The sequence below is a fragment of the Crocodylus siamensis genome, chromosome 6 (assembly GCF_052110815.1).
Source record: "Crocodylus siamensis isolate JL-2025a chromosome 6, ASM5211081v1, whole genome shotgun sequence".
In the NCBI taxonomy this organism is placed as follows: Eukaryota; Metazoa; Chordata; order Crocodylia; family Crocodylidae; genus Crocodylus; species Crocodylus siamensis.
This window is the reverse complement of record NC_143400.1, coordinates 37,878,478-37,898,201: the sequence shown is the minus strand read 5'-3', so window position 1 is coordinate 37,898,201 and position 19,724 is coordinate 37,878,478. Positions and strand designations below refer to the sequence as shown.

General features: G+C 46.6%; 1 protein-coding gene across 2 annotated transcripts in view; it reads left to right on the top strand.

Moving 5' to 3' along the window:
* Positions 1-19,724, top strand: part of LOXL2 (lysyl oxidase like 2) — an 87,162-nt gene that overhangs the window by 62,954 nt on the left and 4,484 nt on the right. For both annotated transcript variants that reach the window (XM_090055271.1, XM_090055272.1), the window contains 5 exons: positions 1,210-1,361; positions 4,908-5,075; positions 11,449-11,614; positions 12,137-12,380; positions 18,239-18,354. In XM_090055271.1, coding sequence (XP_089911397.1) covers positions 1,210-1,361; positions 4,908-5,075; positions 11,449-11,614; positions 12,137-12,380; positions 18,239-18,354 — 846 coding nt within the window. The remainder of the gene's footprint in view (positions 1-1,209; positions 1,362-4,907; positions 5,076-11,448; positions 11,615-12,136; positions 12,381-18,238; positions 18,355-19,724) is intronic.

Below are 19,724 nucleotides of genomic sequence, written 5' to 3'. Positions count from 1 at the left end.
GATTGGACTGTCTCTCTGCAGCAATTGCTATGTGCCGTACATGTCAAAAAGGAAATGACTCTGTAATGTTTGCCCGTTCATATTTCTGCTTCTTCTAGCTTGCGGAAAGGGCCGACTGGGTACGTGTGGGAGTGGGGAGGTAATTTTAGATTTAGTAACTGTGGGCAGACTTCTCATCCTCTTGGAAAACTCATTTCTGGGCAGTGCCTTCTATTTCCATGGTCCTGCAAAACGTGCTACTTACCAGGAAGCAGCAGCTGGATGTCAGGTTGATATAGTCATCAGTGTGCTGCAATTAAATGATCCATCTGCAAAACATGCCACGTCGCGAGTCTAGAATGAAATAAAGTGTCTAGAGCAAAGGGGTTGAGGGGAAGTCAGGATCCGGCAAATCTGGAACAAGGAGCCAGCAGGCAGAAATCAGGATAAAGCATGAAGCCCGAACACACTGATAAAAGCCAGGAAGCTGCTAACTGATCCCAACAGCCCCCATGTGTGTTGTGCTTGCACTTTTCTGCCCTTTTCTGATGAATAGTAATATGGCATTACTGGGTGGAAGTTACAGCCCGATTGGATCAAACTATTGATTACTTGCAAGCATTTCAGTGTCACAAGTCAGGCGTGAGCTATTTCAACACGCATCTATTACTGTGCTGAGGTGATGGGGAGGACTGCTGCTGTAGCTGTCTCTCAAGGTAGTTCTTTGGTAACAACCAATGTTCCCGTTCTTGGATCCTATTAATGTCAGTTTTCTTGGACTCCTCAATGGCACACCTGTATTTGAGATTACTTGTTTGCTTGGGTTTTTATAAATCCCTACATAAGTTGTCCTACTGTTCCGGAAAATAGATATATATGTTGCCATTTCAAATGTCGGCTTGATCAAGTGCAGGTTCCTGTTGTATAAACCCTGCCAGAAAAATGGGTCATAATTTTAAAGATTCTCTGGCTGAAGTCTATAAATTGCAGAGCAATGGAAACTTGGCTTTTCTTTTCTTTTTGGCCCATTTTGAAAAAAAAGTAGACTGCTGAAAATAATTTCTGAAAACTAAAAACAAGCTGTGAGATGACCTTAGAAGAAATGACATAGATTCTACCAAGAATAGTGTGTTGGAATCCGGATGCGGTTGTGTCTCACAATATAATGTTTTATTGCTGTTAGGCGCACTCACCTTGGGAATAATGACTACATGTTTATTTCTCTTGAAGGGATCGGTCCTATTCACCTAAATGAAATAACATGTACAGGGTCAGAAAAATCCATCACGGACTGCAAGTTCAATACGGAGTCGCTGCGTTGTAATCATGAGGAAGATGCTGCTGTAAGGTGCAACGTTCCAGCCATGGGTTTCCAGAATCAGGTAAGAAGCCAAATTCTCTGGATAAAAAAGCATAGCAAGCTTAGTGACTTCTCTTTCCAGGGGCTTACAAGGCCTGTTAAAACATCTAATTGACTGTGGGAATAGTAACTCAAAGGAAGTGGTAGAACCGCTGTCATTTTTGAGCATTGAAAAGAAGACTGGGGAAAACACTGTAAAATACATAGCTGAAAATTGTCCTGGGCTGACAGTAAAATACCTCTTAAAAATCTGACACCTAAGCCCTGAGACTCCTAAACATCAAGGTCAGTGGGAGATAAAAGCCAAGTGCCCAGGTGACTTGGGAGATGACCAAATAGGTTTTTCTGTTAAGCAGAGCAGCCTCTTCAACTTTGCAGTGGCTTTATAAATCTATAAAAATAAAACAATCATTGCTTAGGTATTAACTTCCTCACCCTGGAAGTCTTCATGAGTGGGAACATGCACATTTAAGCTGTTTAAAGAAAATGAATTTAATATGGGATCTCTCCTGTCATTTTGTCTAGTAGTGTTTTGGAAGAAGAGTGATGCCCTGAGTTGGTTTTAATGCTACAATCAGCCTGTATAGAGGATAGCTGTCCTTTTAAGAATGTTTGGTTACCTTTACACAAGGCATTGGCCCTAAAATAATCTTGTACACTTGATTGGAGATGAGGAGAGGAAATGTATTGTATGGATTGCCTGATGATAAATGACAGGCTCAAGCTCTGTTGTATGCCAGGAATTGTGTGGCTCAGACTGCTTCGTGTAATTACTGGCCTCAAGATATTATTTATGTTCAACATTCCTGGAAAACAAAACAGTGCAACAACTACCTGATGTTCTGTAGCTGCAATCAAACACCATTCAGAGGAGACAGAGAATAGTTGTCTTGGGGCTATGTTTTTTCAGTGAAAAATAATACTCCGAGGAAATACCAGGATTCAACAGCTGTGCCTTCCAAAGGCAATCCCAAGGCTTGTGGCTTCTGATGGACTGACTGATCCTGATTGTGTACGTTCTGCCTTTCCATGTCAGTGCCAAAGGGCCAATGGTAAAATTCCCTTCTCCACAGTGGCTCTGTAGCGGTCTTTGTGCCATTTACATCGTACCCTGACATTCAGGTAGGGTTTAGCATGGTGACTTTGCATCGGCTCTGCACAAGGGGGAGTTTTTCCCCATGAGAACAACAGAGGCTTTTCTCAAGAATGCCCCAAGGGCAGATTTATCATTGAACTGCTATGCATCTTCCCTGGAGAGACTTCCATAGTTGAGGTGGCCTGTTTGAATTAACCTGACAGCCCTTTAAGTGTACTGGGAGGTTTTATGCAGAGATGCTGTTGTGGTTTAGCCACTTGGCTTGGGCTGTGCTCTCTGTTCAAACATAGACTTCCTGTGTGGACCTGGGCAGATCATTTAAGGCCAGGCTCTAAAGGAGACTTAACATTTTTGTGTGCATCTGTCTTCTGGTTGCCCAGCTTTAAACACCTGGTACCTGACTGCACCTGGATCTGTCCCGTCTAAAGCTGGGTGCCCAGGGAGTGATGAACGCAGAGGCCACTTGGAAATATGGTCATAAACGCCTCCTCTGGTTCTTAGTTTTCCTGTCTGTAAAATGAAGGTTATAATGCAGCTGTCTCTTAAAGACTACTCGGGAATATCTGGAAAGGAATTTCATTCCAGGGTGCTGAATGGCACAGGGAAACTTAGCCGCATTTGCCGGCAAAGTGCTAAGTGTGTCAAGGGGGGTATCCCAGTCCCTCACCCTGCAGAAGCCTCTAGGGCAGCAACACTGCCCTGTGAGGTTATCTTGGGAATCCCAGCTCTTTTTAGAAGTAATAAAATGCAGGTTGTGCTTGGAATCCTGTCATAGCTTCAGTTAAAATTACTAATCAGATATGTGGTAGTTTATTTTCTTTATATGACACAGAAAAATGAGAAGGGTGGTGTAGCGGGGAAACCTGTGGGGCTGGGCCTGTCTGGAGGCAGTTGCTGGGCTCCTGCAAAAGTTTGTGGCAGCTGCTGGTCCTCTGCCACAGCACTTCAACTCACGTTCAGACACTGGCTCCAGACCCTCTTGGCAGGAAGAATAGCAGGCGCTTGTGATTTATGTTGGAATAATTTTGGCTCAGCTCTTCTTGTACCATTTCGTTTGAACATCTGTATTGTATTACACCAGAGAGGAAAATACATTTTGAGCAGTGGAACAATATTTCCCCAGCTGCTTATTTTTCTGTGAGGCCACTCCTTGTGCCAGTCCAGTGCCTTGTGTCACTGCAGGCACATGGTTCCTCCTGTGCAGAGTCAGCTCATAGTCTAGGCCATGTTTGAGCCCTGTGTGCTTGCAGCCCTTCAGTTTTTGTGTTCTGGTAGCACATGGGGCCCTGCTGTGGTAGGCCTTGATAAACAGGGAGAAAGCCTATGCCCTGGCAAACTTGTAATATAGATATAGAGGATAATTGTTGGGAGGAAAAAGAGAAAAAAGGTCACTGACAGACATGTTAAGATCTGCAAATCTTTTGAGGAATGTTGAACAATTCAAAGGTTTTATATTGATCGTTTAGTTGGCTTGCTGGGCTGAGAGGTTGGAGATCTGGGTTATGTCCTCTGTTGGGCCTTTGACCTGTAGTATGACCCTGGGCAGTCTCTTCCACTATTATGTGTAACATCGGGATCATAGCACTGGATTCTTTTGGTAGGGGGCTCCGAGATCTAAGCAAGAAAGGTGCAGATCACTGTTTGCATGTCATACACTCAGCACTTGATAAATAATTCCGGCTGCCCTGAGGGGTTGGTTCAGGCTCCTGCTTATCCAAATGAGCTGTTATTTATTCTCAGTACCCTAGTGCGTAGAGTCTTCAACTTGGAATGAGACCCCGTTGTGCTGGATGCTACACCAGGACATAGTGAGAGAGATTCCCTGCCCTAAGGGCCATGCAATCTAACTAGGTGGAGCAATAACATATAGGCAAGACCTGTAAACCTCCTGCTTTTAGGGCATAACCCAATCTCTAACTATGGGAGCTGGGGTAAAACATTGCTTGGGGGCATTTTATTTGATAACTGCCAGCAGCACTGATTCTTTCGGCTGCCTGTGAAGCAACTGGTATTGGCTCCCACTAGAGAGAGGACATTAGAATAATTAGACCATAGGAATGATCCAGTCAGTTCCTCAGATAGCCAAAGGATTAGAGAAGGGCAGTATGATCATCAGTCTGTTACAGGACAGAAGCCCAGAGAGATTAACTAAGTGGCCCAGGATCACACAATCTGTGGCAGAGCCAGCATTGAACTTGGATTGCTTCAGTCTGGTGCCCTAACCACAAGCTTTGATAAAACTCAAAGACTTTGAACTCTCCCATGCCAGCTGTTGCAAATAGTTCTATATACCACCAGCTCTAACATGGCTTTATAAATAACACATTGAAATGTGAGCGGAGAACTCATTCCGCTGCCCACTTCTGCAAGCCCAGCATCTCTTCATACGTGGAACTAGATCAGCAGAGAAATTCCTGGCAATTGCTTTTAGAGAGCTGAACGGAAATCTTTTTCCTTTTTCCTCCCCTCCAGCTGCGTCTGAGTGGTGGCCGCAACCCATACGAGGGCCGGGTAGAAGTCCTCATGGAGCGCAATGGGACCTTGAAGTGGGGGACAGTCTGCAGTGAGAACTGGAGCACCGTGGAAGCCATGGTGGTTTGTCGCCAGTTGGGCCTTGGTTTTGCTAGCCATGCCTTTCAGGTATGTCACCCTCTTCTCATGCACCTGTGGGTTGACCTGAGCTGAGGCAAATAAAGGTAGCTTTGCCCTTATGCCATGCTTATCTGCATAGCCTGGGCAGGATCTAGGTGAGCTTCTCTTCAGGTGTACCTCAGTCCTTGCTTAGAGGGTCTACCTCTGAGGAATGTGATGATTCAGTCACTATTGCTTGCTCTGTGCTTGGCCTTCTTGCTCAGAAAGCCAGCAGTGATGGTGGTGTAAATATCGTGGACAGGCATCTCTTAGATCCCCACTGTAAAATACGTTCTTCTTCATAGAAGCCCCTAGTTGGTAATCAGATGGCAACCATTTTATTCCCAAGCATAGAGAGACTCCACAGCCCCTTCCCTGGTACCTTCCAAGTCCCTTAGGACTCAGAGATTTGGCCCCATTCTTCTTTCCCATGTGCATCAGCCACGGAGGCAGGACAAAAATGCAGAGGATTCAGTGAGCAGGCTAAGGAGTGTGTGTATGTGTGTGTGTGTGTTGGGGGGGGGGGAGTTGTTTGCTTTTTTTTAAGTCCCCCATGAAATCATTGGCCTACATCATGACTGTTACACCTGCAGAGCATAACCAGCATCAGCTCAAAGTAGGTTCATGACTTTCTTTGTCATCTTCCAAGTCAAACTCAGAGATCACCAGGAATTCCTCTGTAGAAATGCATGGCTCAGAGCCTTTATCTCACGGTGAGCTCAGAATCATTTGCTCTAACATAGGGCAGTATGAAGTTTAGCAGGGTTGATAGGCACATACCAGGGATGTGACCCTTGGGCTAAGGACAGAAATAGCAGGACTGCCAAGAAAAATAAGACATCTAGAAGAACCTTTGTCTTTTCAGGGCACCAATTTCTAACACCTTTCTGCTGGTTTTTGCTGAACTTTTGGTGCAATGTTTGTCCTGACTTTAATCCCAAGGGACCCTCGCAACCATTAAACCAATGCACAGACTGTCTAGATTAACATTTTTTATTGCCATTAAAAACAAAAATAGGCACCTCCTCCTATGAATGCATTAGCCCTTTAAAAGCATGCTGAAACACTGGAGAGTAGCTTTGGACATGGTGTGAAGAGCAGTATATAGAATTGAAATGATTTGTGGGGGTCAGGGAGGTAAAGTGTAAGGTTTATCAGGTGAGCGAAGCATCCTGAAGGCAATTAGGGAAGTTCATCAGATAGTGAAAAGAGACTATAAACAAAGCTGGTGGTTTCCTCTTTCACATTTGGGTCCAGGAAATGCTTCTTTTTTGTAGATAAATTATTGCTTCCTATGTATCCTGGGATTGGAATACTGAGGGAGAAGATTTAGATATTAGGCCATATTGATGGGGCATATTGCAAACAACTTAAGTGTTCAGCAGTTGCAGGGGCAGTAGTGTTGTGTACAGGTCCCTGGAAGACCTACAGAGACTGAATGTCTGTCCTCTAAGTGGGAGACCAAACCCGTCCTGATGGTAGTGGTGGTCACCCACCTTCATGTCACCAGCACCATTCAGAGGGGCCTAATTCTCCAGGTCGGGGAGGGTGCGGGTTCTAATTTTGCTGCAGTCTCCGCATACAAGACTTTGCATTCACAGCTAGTGCAGCACTCTACTTACACTAACCACTTTGCTGGTTTTCCACTTATTTTCTTGTGCGGCTGCCAAGTTGGAGTGTGAAAACCCAGGGCAGCTGTGTGCATCTAACGGCATTCTTCCCAGCTGACAGAGCACCGATAGCCCAGCTTGAAAGAAGGCATTTTCCTTCTGCAGGGGATGCTGGTATTGAGAACAAAAAAAGTCCTTATATGGTTCCAAGCTGTATCTTATACAAGAACATAAAGCAACATGTGTGGAAGAGGAACAGCCCTGTGTGCACATATCTGTGCAAAAAGGGGATTGCTAACAAAGGTGCTGCAACAGGAGCATTGGTACAGGACGTCCTCCTCTTCTGAAAGGGACTCTCAGCTTTGATGCTTCCTCAGAGGAGAGCAGAATAAGGTGATTTTTCACCAAGGAGATGAAATTCCCTTCATCCAAACATCTCCGGGAATTTCTCAAATAGAAATACAGTAGCAAGATTAGGGCTAGGCATGGTATGAACACATAGTAAGAGACAGTCCTGCCCTGCAAAGCTTGCAATTCAAGTAGAAAAGACCTACTGAAATAGGAAAAAGAGCAATGAGATAAGTGCTAAGGCACAGGGAAGCTACATGACTTGCCCAAGGTGTAGCAGTGAGACTGTGGCAGAGCTAAGAATTGACCCTTGAATCCCAGATGAGTGCCTTAGTTTTAGATCATTTGTCCCCTTAAACAGTTGAGCCTCCTGGCACTCCTGTCAGGGTGGGAGAGAATCGCTGTCCCTATATAGAGAGGGAAACTGAAGCACAGAAAGGTTTCGTTCTGCAGTGGCAGAAGTGCACAGGCTGAGAGCTTTCAGAGTAGGACAGGAATTTTAACACATTGTCCATAAATTTCTGTGGCTTTGAAACTCTCATATGAAGAATCTGGATCCCAGGCTTCTGCTTCACCCACAGTAAGAGAAGTCCCTCCTTGATCTCAGCAGTCAGCACTTCACAAAGTCCAGAGAGTGCATGACCTTTCTGACAAGGATCTTGCAAACTATGCCTTTGAACCAGGCAAACCCCCTGAGGCATCGGAGGCTACAGGATTTGGCCTGCAAATGATATTTGGAGAGGGCCTTGCTGTGGGGATGGGTTTGGCTCCTGAATGCTCTTTGTAGTTTGCTGGCCTGGTGCAGGCCATTAGTCATGTACCAGTGTTTTGATCGCACTCTAGAGCTTCCTGTTGTCCTCCATGCTGCACAGATGTTGCAAAGTAGATGGGATTAGTTGCTTGCCATCTAACCCAATGTGTCAGCTTATCTGACTGGAAAACAGACTGAGGATGAATTCATAAACTGGACAGGGAGAGCTGGGTGGAGATAGGAATTTGAGTTGGATAACAGCAGGGCAGAGTTGTAAGCCAAATTGGAGCAGAGATGAACTTCAGCTTTCATGTCTACCAAGAGGGCTTGGGAGGCAAGACTTCTGGGCTAAATCAGTTTTGTAACTGGACAGACATCCCAGAAATGCAGGCATGTGCCTGCAGTTGCTCAGGCTAGAAGCTGGGGTCGGGGTGGGGGTGCTAGAGCAGCCCTCCATTTGTTTGCACAGGGCTGAGCTGAGGGAGATGTGGCCAGGCCCCTGCGCTTTGATTGTTCCTCCCCCTGCCCCAAGCAGCCCAGCAGGGAATGTGCATCACCCCTAACTCAGTGTTTATCAACCCATTAAGAAAACAAAGCTTCTCTTCATTAACAAATGGAGCTCTTCTTAAATAGCTCTTCCAAGGAAGGACATTAAGCAACCTGTTGATTAGCTCCAAAAACCCTGCCTGCCTCTGTCCTCTCCTACAGCATGGACTGTAGCCAGCATGTGGTCTGCTAGCTACTGCTGAGAGGAGTCTATGTAAAGCAGAGGGGTGGGGGAATAATCCCTGCTTAGCAGGGAGAAGCCAAGCAGATGCCTGCAGTCTCTGCTGAAGCTCCAGCGAGGGAGGAGAGGGGAGGGGCCAGCCCTTCTGTGGAGCAGAGAACCCCGCCCAGCCCAGAGAGCATGCTGGGATGCTGGGGGAGTCTGGTTTATCTTAAACCAGCAAGGGGTCTGGGACAGACATTGCATAAACCGGTTTGAGCCAAATCAGTTAAACCTGGCTGAATGTAGTATCAGACTTATCTCAAACCAGTTTCAGCCATTTTCAAACTGGTTTATGTGCACTGAACATCTGTTCTGTTACAGGTTTAAACCAGTTTCTGATCACTTCAACTGGTTTATGTATAATGTCTGTCCCTAGCCCTAAGGGTCATCTCTCATATGCAGGGGGGTTGGGGAGGACATTGTGATCTCATGTGTAGTCAGATCCCCTGAATTATGTTCTTTCTTCTGCTATTGATTTATTGTGTGGCCCTTGAAAGGTTATTTATCATTCTTTTCCTCACTATCACTACCTGTACGGCACAAACAACAGGGATGTTGTATAGGTTAAGTAGTCTGTATGGTGCCTTTGAAGATGTGAAGTGCTAAGTATTATACGAGATGTCTGAGATAGCTCAGGGGCTTCAGTACTTTCACTGCAAGCAGGAGGCTCCATCTGATAAAATACCTTCTGGCAACAGTTTCAGGTCATGCACACAGATTGCTACAATTTGCCTAGTATGAATTGCAGTGATTAAAGCATGATGGAGTGGGATGGGACCTGGGGGTATAAGCCTCTGACTATGCTTTATGTTGGCAACTATGTAAACTGCACAGAGATTGCTGTAGCACTCCTTTGACTTAGTACAGTACAAAATCTCAGCAGCATAAAACAGTGGGTTGCAGACTAGTCAAAGCGTCTCACTGATGTCTTATTAATGAAGATCTCAATTTCTGCAAAGCTGCAGCAAACCTGAAACAGGAATTCTTGTGTTAATGAACTGACAGATTAAACTGTGGTATCTGAATGTCTGGATATTGTTAAGTTAGCTTTTTCCCCCTAGTTCCTTATTTTTTTAGGAAAAGAAAATAATTGTGTTTCTTTAAGTTTGCCCTCTGGTAACTGGGCACAAGTGTTGCTTTCACTCCACCTAGAGTAGCTATTGTATGCATGTCTTTGTTGTCTGCTGCCAGTGCACAGCACATAGTATAGCATAGTAGAGTATAAGAGTGGCTGCCCAGATGCTCGGGGGGCACAGTGCCATTAAGTGTTAAGAAATTCACAATCAGCTAATTAGTAGCAGCTCCTGATAAAGGTTGTGTGTGGAAAAGCTGATGAACTGCATAGCTCACCATTTACTGAGTTGTTCCTGTGTTTCCAGGCTGGCTGCCAAAGCCTGGTGAGCTGGTGAATTTAGAACCAAGGCATGTTAACTTTTCATACTTTAATGAAATCACCTTGGGCAAATCTTAGCCTTGCTCTAGACAGGGGTGGGCAAAATGTGGCCTGGGAGCTGGATGCGGCCCACCAGGCCTTTCTAACCGGCCCACAGGGCCCCTAAAAAATTTAGAAAATTAATTTAGAAAACCTTTGATGGCTTGCCAAAACTCTGTAAGTGGCCCTCTGCCCAAAATAATTGCCCACCCCTGGTCCAGGAGATATAACAATACATGTGGTTCATGACCAAGACTGGCACAGAAGCCAGATCTTTGCATGGAGCACCAATCATGGGGTTACAGACATGGCTCCAAGGACATGCTCTGCCCATAAAGGGTGGGACAAAGATTTTCTGAAGGGACTGGTGATTTTGGTGCCCATGTAGAGAGAGATCCCTTAACAGAGACTGATTTTCAGGAAGAAGGTGCTCAGAGCTATATGAAAATTAGGCCCTTTTAAAGGGTTTGCAGTTGGACACCAACAATCACCAGCTGTTTTTGAAAATGTGGAGTTAAGGTCAAAACCCTCCATCTTCTCCAGAACAGGGCATATTAGAGATGCCTTCTAAAGAAGACCTGGCTTGGTGACTGAAGCAAATAGATATTAGTAGGAGCATTGCCAGCAGACTGAGGGAAGTGATTATTCCCCTATGTTCTGCACCGGTGAAGCCACGTCTGGAGTCCTGTGTCCAGCAAAAATAGTTTGGGGGCTAGGGGACATGCCTTGTGAGGATAGGCTGAGGGAGCTGGGCTGGAGAAGAGAAGACTGAGGGGATTTAATAGGAGTTGTCAACTACCTGCAGGCTGGGTCCAGAGAGGCTGGAGCTGGACTGTTCTCAGTGGCGACACATGACAGAACAAGGAACAATGGTCTCAAGTTGCAGCAAGGGAGGTTTAACTTGGATATTAGGAAAATTGTCCTCCCTAGGAGGGCAGTAAAACACTGGAACAGGTTACCCAGAGAGGTGGTGAAATCACTATCCTTAAAGGTTTTTAAGGCTTACGTAGACAAAGTCTTGTGTGGGATGATATAGGTGGGGATGGTCCTGCTTTGAGCAAGGGGTTGGACTGGATGACTTCCTGAGGTCCCCTCCAACCCTCATTTTCTATGATTCTCTATGCCCCAAAACAGGAGACTGAGAGCGCGTTCAGAGTTGCTAGCCTCTTTCAGAGTGGTGCCGCTTCGCTAGATAGGCTTCTGTGTGGGGAGCACCGCTTCTCCCTGCAGCGGAAGAGGGCTTTGTTGCCTGTTCCAAATGCAAATGCACATCCTTTTAACCTAAAACTTGATGCTGTCTCCTTTGTTACTGTCTTTCTCATACACTTTCTGCATCTGGAATTCAGAAATCCAGATCTGTCCTGCTGATGGCATGTGCCCCTCCTATAAGAGAGCTGTGGATATTACACTTGATCTGAGCCTTCAAAGGCCGAGACGTGTATCCAATAACCTGTTTCTGTCCCTTTCCCTAGGAAACTTGGTACTGGCATGGAGACATCAGTGCTGATGATGTCATTATGAGTGGCGTGAAGTGTTCAGGCACAGAGATGTCCCTGGGTCACTGTCGGCATGATGGCTCCAGAGTTTCATGTCCCAGGGGTGGTGGCCGCTTTGCTGCAGGAGTTTCCTGCTCAGAAAGTGAGTTCCTTTTATTTTCTCTTATTCGAGATGCATAGACAACCAAGGCCAATACTGGAGCCATCCCTGTTATGGGATGTAGGAAAGGAAAGGGAGGGGGGTCAGGGACTGCATGAGAAATGCAGCACTAAAATGTCCAGGATGCAGGGGGTGGAGAACAGGGTATACAACTGCTTGGAGGGCTCTGTATTTGGATTTCTTCCCTGTCCTTTCCTCAAACTCTCCATCGGCTGCAGGTCTTCCCTTGATCACCTCCTCCTTTTTCCCATGACCCTCAATGTGCCCTGCTTCTCTTCAAAAGTGGTTTACTTCCCTTAGCTTCCTTTGCCTGAGCTGGCTGGCTTGTGCATGGCTCCCTGCAGAGGGTTAAGCTGGTGCACTGACTTCTGGCTAATACCTGTTCTGGCTAGGGTGCCAAGCCAGTGTCTGCAGCTGAGATGTGACTAGTGCATGGCAGGCCATTGGTTTGGTGTAGACATCTCTCAAGAAGCTGGTGTCACGTTTTCTTCTCCCTGCCCTCAGCTGCCCCTGACCTGGTGCTCAACGCTGAGCTGGTGGAGCAAACCTCCTACCTGGAGGACCGGCCAATGTTCATGTTGCAGTGTGCGCTGGAGGAGAACTGCCTGGCTTCCTCTGCCGCCAACACATCCATTACCTCAGGCTACCGGAGGCTCCTGCGGTTCTCCTCCCAGATCCACAACAACGGGCAGTCTGACTTCCGCCCAAAGAATGGCCGCCACGCCTGGATCTGGCATGACTGTCACAGGTGAGTACATGGGTTGCTCCCCCTTTTGCCTCTTGTGCTAACACTCTTCAGCTCCTTGGGTTCTGTGAAGGTATTGCAGCAGGCACAAAGCATAACCTCCTCTGCTGTCCCTGCTGGCAGTGCAGCAAATGCTATGGGTTTTGGGTCTGTTCTGCATGGACATGTACCCACATATCAAAGCCACTGGCACAACGGTACTCAAAAGCCTCTCTGAGTGGGTGTCATTTATGTTGCATACCCCAGCCACTCAGAATGTCGTGGGACAGAGCTGGGAACAGTCCACTTGAAAAATACAGGCCTGGAGCAGTGTGTACACACATACACACGTAGCAGGTTTATTCCAATAGAAAACCACTGATGTTGCCAGGCAGTGTTAGAATCCTATTGTGGTTCACTTTGTCAAGAAATTGCAAAACTGAAGAACACCAGACATTGCAGACCCAGAGATGCTTCCAGGAAAGTCTCTGGATTCCTCTGGGACAATACAAAAGGGTTTGTCATACCACCCTCTACAACATGCACAGAGCATCAGAACCCAGTGTGCTATATGTTGAAATGACTGATTTGAAATGCAGATCAGATGTGAGTAGATAATGCAGAGAGGATATTTAACAACAGTTGAACGCTATGATCCTTGCAGCCCTCTTCAGTGGGCTATTCAGCAGCCCTACACAGGCAAGGAAAGGCACCTCTGAGTTCCTTGTAAAAGACAACTGCCTCAGAAGCCAATTTATAAAATAATTTCACACAGAGCCTCTCGCTCTTTGCTCTGCAAGCTCCTGTCTTCTTGGATCATTACTTGGAATCGTCTGAAAGCTGTCTTTCGATCCCGTCAGCAAATATCCTCCATGGTAACCTACTTTCCAGTATGCTTTTGCACACAGAGCCTTTCTGGGCTCAGCTGGTTGTGGGCCATTTTGGCCCTTTTCTGTTTAGAAAAAGGAAGTGCGTTTCCAAAGGCAGTTTAAAAAAAAAAGTATAGTTTTCAGAATATCAGAGTTTGGTCAGAAACCAGAGGGGTGATAGTAGGCTGCTTTTTGGGAAGAATATTGGGTGCAAAGTCCCTGTGTGGTTATACAGCTATAATGCTAACATTATAGAGATGAGTATTGCACAAAATGTTAGTATGAATCTGTATATGACTGAGACCCATACGCACAGCAAGAGGCAGGGGTGTATATATGCTTGAATATACTGAGAGACACATTATCTGGATATACATATTATGTATGTAGCTAGGATACTGTTTGCACAGCATACAGATATACATATCTACACTACTTTCTGTAATTTAGCTATACATACAAAGCTATTCAGTACAAAATCAGCCCTAATGAAATACAGCAAGGTCAGGTGTTTTTTTTTCCCATTGCATTGCCAGTTATAGTGAAAGGAGCTGAGTTGAAATTTTAAGAGGGACACACATCACCCATGCTGCTAAAGAAAATTTGCACTAAGCCTTCAGTTGGTACAAATGAGTGGATCTGTCACATGTTCTGGCCATTAAGTGTCTCTGTGGAAAGGAAGTAGGAGGGGAGAGGAAGAAGCATCAGTGGTCTGGCTGTTTGAGGATGCTGAGTACTACCAGAACCCACTGATGTCAATGGGAGTCAGAGGTCTCATTCACAGTGGTTCTGAGCACCTGCAAAGTTGCATCCATAGTATGGATTAGGATTAGTTACAAGAGGTGCCTGTGGTTCCAGTTATCAAATTAGCATGGACACATGTATAACCCAGAGGTATCTGAGATTCTGCAGTTATTTCTCAATTGAAAATAAAGGTAAACAACTCTGTCAGACACTCTGGCAGGATCAAGGGTGACTTAAATGGCCATTGCTAGAAAGAGATGTCTTAAGCATGCAACAAGGAATCCACAAAGTGGGATCACTTGGCACCATCTGTCATTAGCTGACGATCCAACCAAAGCATGTTGGAAACCTTAATGGCACCATTACCTTCAAAACTAGAGTCCTCTGCTGATTTGAAGTTAAGAGGCAGGTATCAAACTCTACTTTCATAGATCCCCTCCATCTCTGACCAGCAAGATCCCATTCTTTCCATATCTCCTTCCTCTGAGACTCAAAAGGTGCCTTGCATTTAATTACTCCAACTGCTCCAGGCTCTGTTTTGTTTCATAAAAGTCCAGGCCTTCAGCACAGTGCAGACTGGCAAAGGAACAGCTTCACATACGATTGCCTGCCACTGGATCAGAGTGGTCAATACTGACAGCACAGGATGAAAATGAACAGGAGATAATGCATGGTAAATGGAAAAGGAAAAGCAGCTTGGACTGGAAAGGCTTGGAGGGGCTGCTTTTGAGAAAAGAAAACACCCAAATCATATTTGTCCTAACTTGGCAGACAGAAGACATCTGTAATTAGCAGGGATTTATTGAGGATCCGCAGAACAATGTTTGACCATACAGCACCTTCTAATAAGATATTCTCTGGCTGCTTGTTCTTCAGCAGACAGCTTTTTCAACAATGAGCTACACTAGAGCAAGGGTGGGCGATTATTTGGGCCCGTAGGCCACATAGGGAGTTTCAGGGAGCCCCCCCACCCTGACCCACCCATGTAACTGCTCACCAAACCTCACTATGTGAGATGGGCCCATGGGTGGGGAGGGAGCTGATGTGGGTGCAGGTGGGTAGCAGCTTCAGCAGAGGCAGTCCAGCCGAGGCCATCGCCCCCGGCGTTGCCTCCAAACCACCCTGGGCCCAGCGGGTTGGTGGGGAGGAGCCACAGGGTAACTGCTGTGGCAGTCTCTGAGTGGCCACAGCGAGAAGGCCCTAGCAATGGTAGGGGGGAGGCAGCTGTGTCCACAACCAGGTCCTGCTCTTTCCCAGTGTCCAGCAGCAGCTTCTACCCGGCCCCAGGCTGAGTGCACAGCTCCAGCCCTGGGTGATGGGATCCCTACGGTGCCCACTCCTGACCCACCCACCCCAGCCACAATAAGTACCATCTGCAGCTGGGAATAATCAGGACCTGGTGGCAGGTGCAGTTCCCTCCCCTCGCTGCTGCTGGGCCTTTCTTGCCACCCAGAGCCTGCACTGGGGTTCTTTTCCCCACCCTGGCCTTTCTGGGTGCAGGGGCCCAGCTCAGCCTGGAGCCAGTGTTGGTGCCAGCAGTGGCAGGGAGGAAAGCTCTGGGTGACCACAGCAAGAAGGACCCAGCAGCAGTGAGGGGGACAGAGCCACACCTGCCACCAGGCCCCACTTTTTCCTAGCACCCAGCAGCTCCTGCCCGGCTGCCACCGCTGCTCATCATGGCCAGGGCAGGTGGGTCCGAAGCGGGCACTGCAGGGAACCCAGTCCCCCAAAGTGGGGTGAACCAGGGCTGGGCCTGCACTTTCAGCCTGGGGATACCCTGTTCTCCACCCCCTGCATCCTGGACATTTTAGTGCTGCATTTCTCATGCAGTCCCTGACCCCCCTCCCTTTCCTTTCCTACATCCCATAACGGGAATGGCTCTAGTATTGGCCTTGGTTATCTATGCAGGTGCTCATGCAGGTGCTCATGCAAGGGTCCCAGCCCCTCTCCATGGGGCTGGGGCTGGTGGCGGAGGCAGCCAGAAAAAAGCCAGCACCTGGGCCAAGCAGGACTGAGGGGCCTGCCGCAAGCCAGACAAAATCCCTCAGAGGGCTGGATTTGGGCCACGGGCCAGATTTTGCCCACTTCTGCTGTAGAGGGATCAGAGTTATTCACAGATGCAGCATAATATCACAGCACAATGGGATGCAAGTCATGTCTTAGCCTGCTTGAAAGGAGCAAGGCTCTGCAACTGTGGGGAGATGTGTTAAGTGAAGCAAGGTGAGGTGAGGCAAGGAGAAGATCAGGAAGAGGCTACTGGCGGTCTGTGTGTTTTAAACTGGATTCTGTTTATATAGAGGAATATGAACTCAATTCCTGTTCAGTCTTTCCAGTCTGTAAACACTATAATATAAACGCCTGGTTGAATGATGCAGACATATTTTAGGAACTGAGTCAGACTTAAGGTTTAACTTTTTTTTTTAAATCTGAGGCAGCCAAAGTAGACTACTTCAAAGTCAATAGCTCAGCCACCAGAGAACGACTCCTTTTTCACTGTCTATGTGAGCTTCTGTCCAACAGGCTTATGACACAGAAGCAGGACAAAAATGGGAAAAGGCACTTAATGGCAAAGTGAAGGGGAACTTGAGAACTTCTGCCAGCAGTTTAGCCATGGTGACTTTCTGGGGGGAGTGGAGGGGGAAAGAAGGGGGAAAGAAAAATGTTGTTTCCCCATAGTAAAAAAATGTTTTTTGTTACTTCTGTGAGCCAATTGTGGTTAAATAAAACATGCATGGACGGGTGTTTCAACCTACGCTGTCTTTCAGAAAATTGTGCCATTCATTGTGAAGTCATGATGATTTTTGCAGCTGGAAGAGAAAAGGAATTTTACTCCTAGAACTCATCAGTAGTGTATTTGAATTACCTCTGTCTGTTCAGGTTCCCCAGTCTGGCAGTCCGGCCTGTAGTGGCTGACACGTATACCCAGGTACAGGGTTGCAAAAATCATAGTTTCATAATTTCATAGCTGTTAGGGGCTGGAAGAGACCTTACAGATCATTGGATCCAGCCCCCCTGCGCTTGAACAGGAAAAGATGAGGTTTGTAGGATCCACTTGCGGGGATCTGATTTGGAGGACACAGGGTTTTGTTCTATTTAAATGTCCATCGCCATGGCATCTGAGGCTGTGGCTGCCCTGGCGCCCAAGAATAATATTGTAGGAATTGGCTTTATCGCTAGTTCAGTGAGCAAAAGGACATATTTTGGTCTCTGTTACAAGTGCCCTGACTGAGCAAAGCACTTGTTTAACTTTCAAGCATGTGCTTAAGTCCACCTTTATTCAGCAAACCACTTGAATCTACCCCACTGACTTTGGCTGGACTTCAGCCTGGGCTTAATTTTACCAAGAGACTTGTGTTGAATCACTGGGTGGATGCAGAGAGTCCTTCCTGGGAGCAACATTCCCCAATTTGTGCCATGGTCTTTGCTTGGCAGCTGTGCAACCCTGGTATCAGATGTGCACGTGCACAGCCCACATTGGAAAGGGGAATGATCCCAACTCAGCTGTGTTGCATATAGCTGGAGCGCTTTTGCTAGACGGGCCAACAGTCAGGCTGACTCTGTCAGTACCCTGTGAACATTATGAAACTGTTGTGTATGTGAACCCAGCTGTTGGGTTGTTTAGGGCAGGGGAAAACATGCTGAGAGAGAGATTTACCTCATCTGTTGTTAATTTCCTGTCAGTGGGTTCATAATGCATTATTTTTTCTTTATACAGAAAAATCCCACAAGCTGGATTGGTAGCTGGGTACATTCTGCTCTATTAGGAACCACATTTCCTAAGAGGAAGGGGAAAAGAGAAATCCATAGCCATTGGCAGACAAATCATAATTTCTTTTTAGATTTGAGGCACCCCTGGAGGATGTGGGCCACTGGGTTCTGCGCGCACCACTCTTGGACAACTGGTGGTGCTGCATGGGGAGGTCTCTGCTCCCCTTGGTGCTGGTTAGGAAATGGTTTTTCTGGTCAAGAGCACTAGGCTGCACAGGATTTCTGCAGTAGCCATGGCACAGCCAATCCCTTTGACACTTTTATGCATCTCTCTCTTTCAAATCCATTTTCGAAGGACCACAGTGACTGTGCATTTTACTCTATGTATTTTACCCACTGACTACTTCATGCAAAATGCAACAACTCTGCTGGGGACAGGAGGAGTGCCCAGAACCCCAGGTGCCAAGGTCCCAGCGACACTGGGGTCGAAGGTGTTCTTGTCCTGCTCTTGCAGGATAACTGAGCCCTATTTCAAGACGGTTGTTTCCTTCTCTCTCACAGGCATTATCACAGTATGGAAGTCTTCACACACTATGATCTGCTGAACCTCAATGGGACCAAAATAGCTGAAGGACACAAAGCCAGTTTCTGTTTGGAAGACAGTGAATGTGAAGCAGGTATTGTCAGTATAGACGCCTTGTGCTGAGTTCATTGCTAGTAGTCTATGGCAGTGGTTCTCAAACTTTTTAGATTTGAGGCACCCCTAGGAAAATTCCAGCTGTTAGTTTTCACTTGTGTTTGGACTACAGGAAAATAAAAGAGCACTTCTTCTGTTGCAAAGAACTCAGAAAGATCACAAAAGGGAATAATGTTTTTAACACTCTGGATTCTTTGCTGAAATCTCTAGGTTTATCATGCGAATCATGTTTGCACACCTAACAGTGCTAACATTGCATGGCACCCTGTAGTACCACTGAAAGGAGCTCAAGGCACCCCAGGGTGTCCTGGCACCTGAGCTAAGAATCACTGCTCTAGGAGCTCTCCAAGTCTGCAAAGTGATCCCCCAAGAACTGCAGTTGCACTTGAAGCTAAGTAGAGCAAAGTGGTTGGGATCCAAGGATGCTTGGTCTCAGCAGCATAACATTAACAGTATCCCTGTCCTTACAAAAGGTCCTTAGTGATGTGGCGCAGGGACAGGAGTCCCACAGGAGCTCATCTTATTACCTGCTTAATGGTTTTGAAAATCTGGCTGTTGTTGCACTTCTGAATTACCTGGCCTTGTATTTCTGACTCCTGTGAATGCAGTGTTTCCAAAACACAGCCTTACATGTTTGGCAGGAGACAAGGTTATGTGCATTTGTTCACAACCACCAAAACATATACTCATACACACAGACTTCATGGCCCAGAAAAGGCCTGTGCTGACTTCAGCTCAGTGGAGGAGACCCAAGTCCTTCCAGTGACAATCTTTGCAAAGTTAGGCTTAATCCAGGAGAGGAGGTCCTCTCTGTCTGCCTTCCGACAGTCTCTAGTTTCAAAGGGATGTCTTGCCTCCTCATGACAACTGAAAGTGGCTGAGTTCCAACCCCAAAACGGCTGCATAGCTTCAGAACAAAAGGTGCTATCTTAAGTGTGCTGAGTCCATAATCTCTACAGGGAGAAAACATAGGGCCCACATTATACAGTTCCCTTCATAAGCTCAACAAGTTTCATCTTGCTGCTTGCCAGGATTAGTGAGGGCAAAGCAACCTTGTGGCAGGTTATATGGAACCTCCTTGTTCTGCCAGTTAGAAGCTTCCTTCTAATTTCCAGCTCAATTTTTTTTCATGGCTGGTTTTATTCCCCTTTGTTCTTGTATCAGTGTTGTCCTTTACCTTCTTCCTGTCTTCTCCCTCCCTCGTTTTTTGCCCCCTGAAGTGTTTATAGCCTTGCTATGCTAGGCAAGCCAACCTCTTCTAGTCTATGGTGTAAGGTAGACTCTCTGGGCATCTATACACGTGTGATGTGTGCTCAGATGGATGTGTGTTACTTAGCATACATCAGAGCG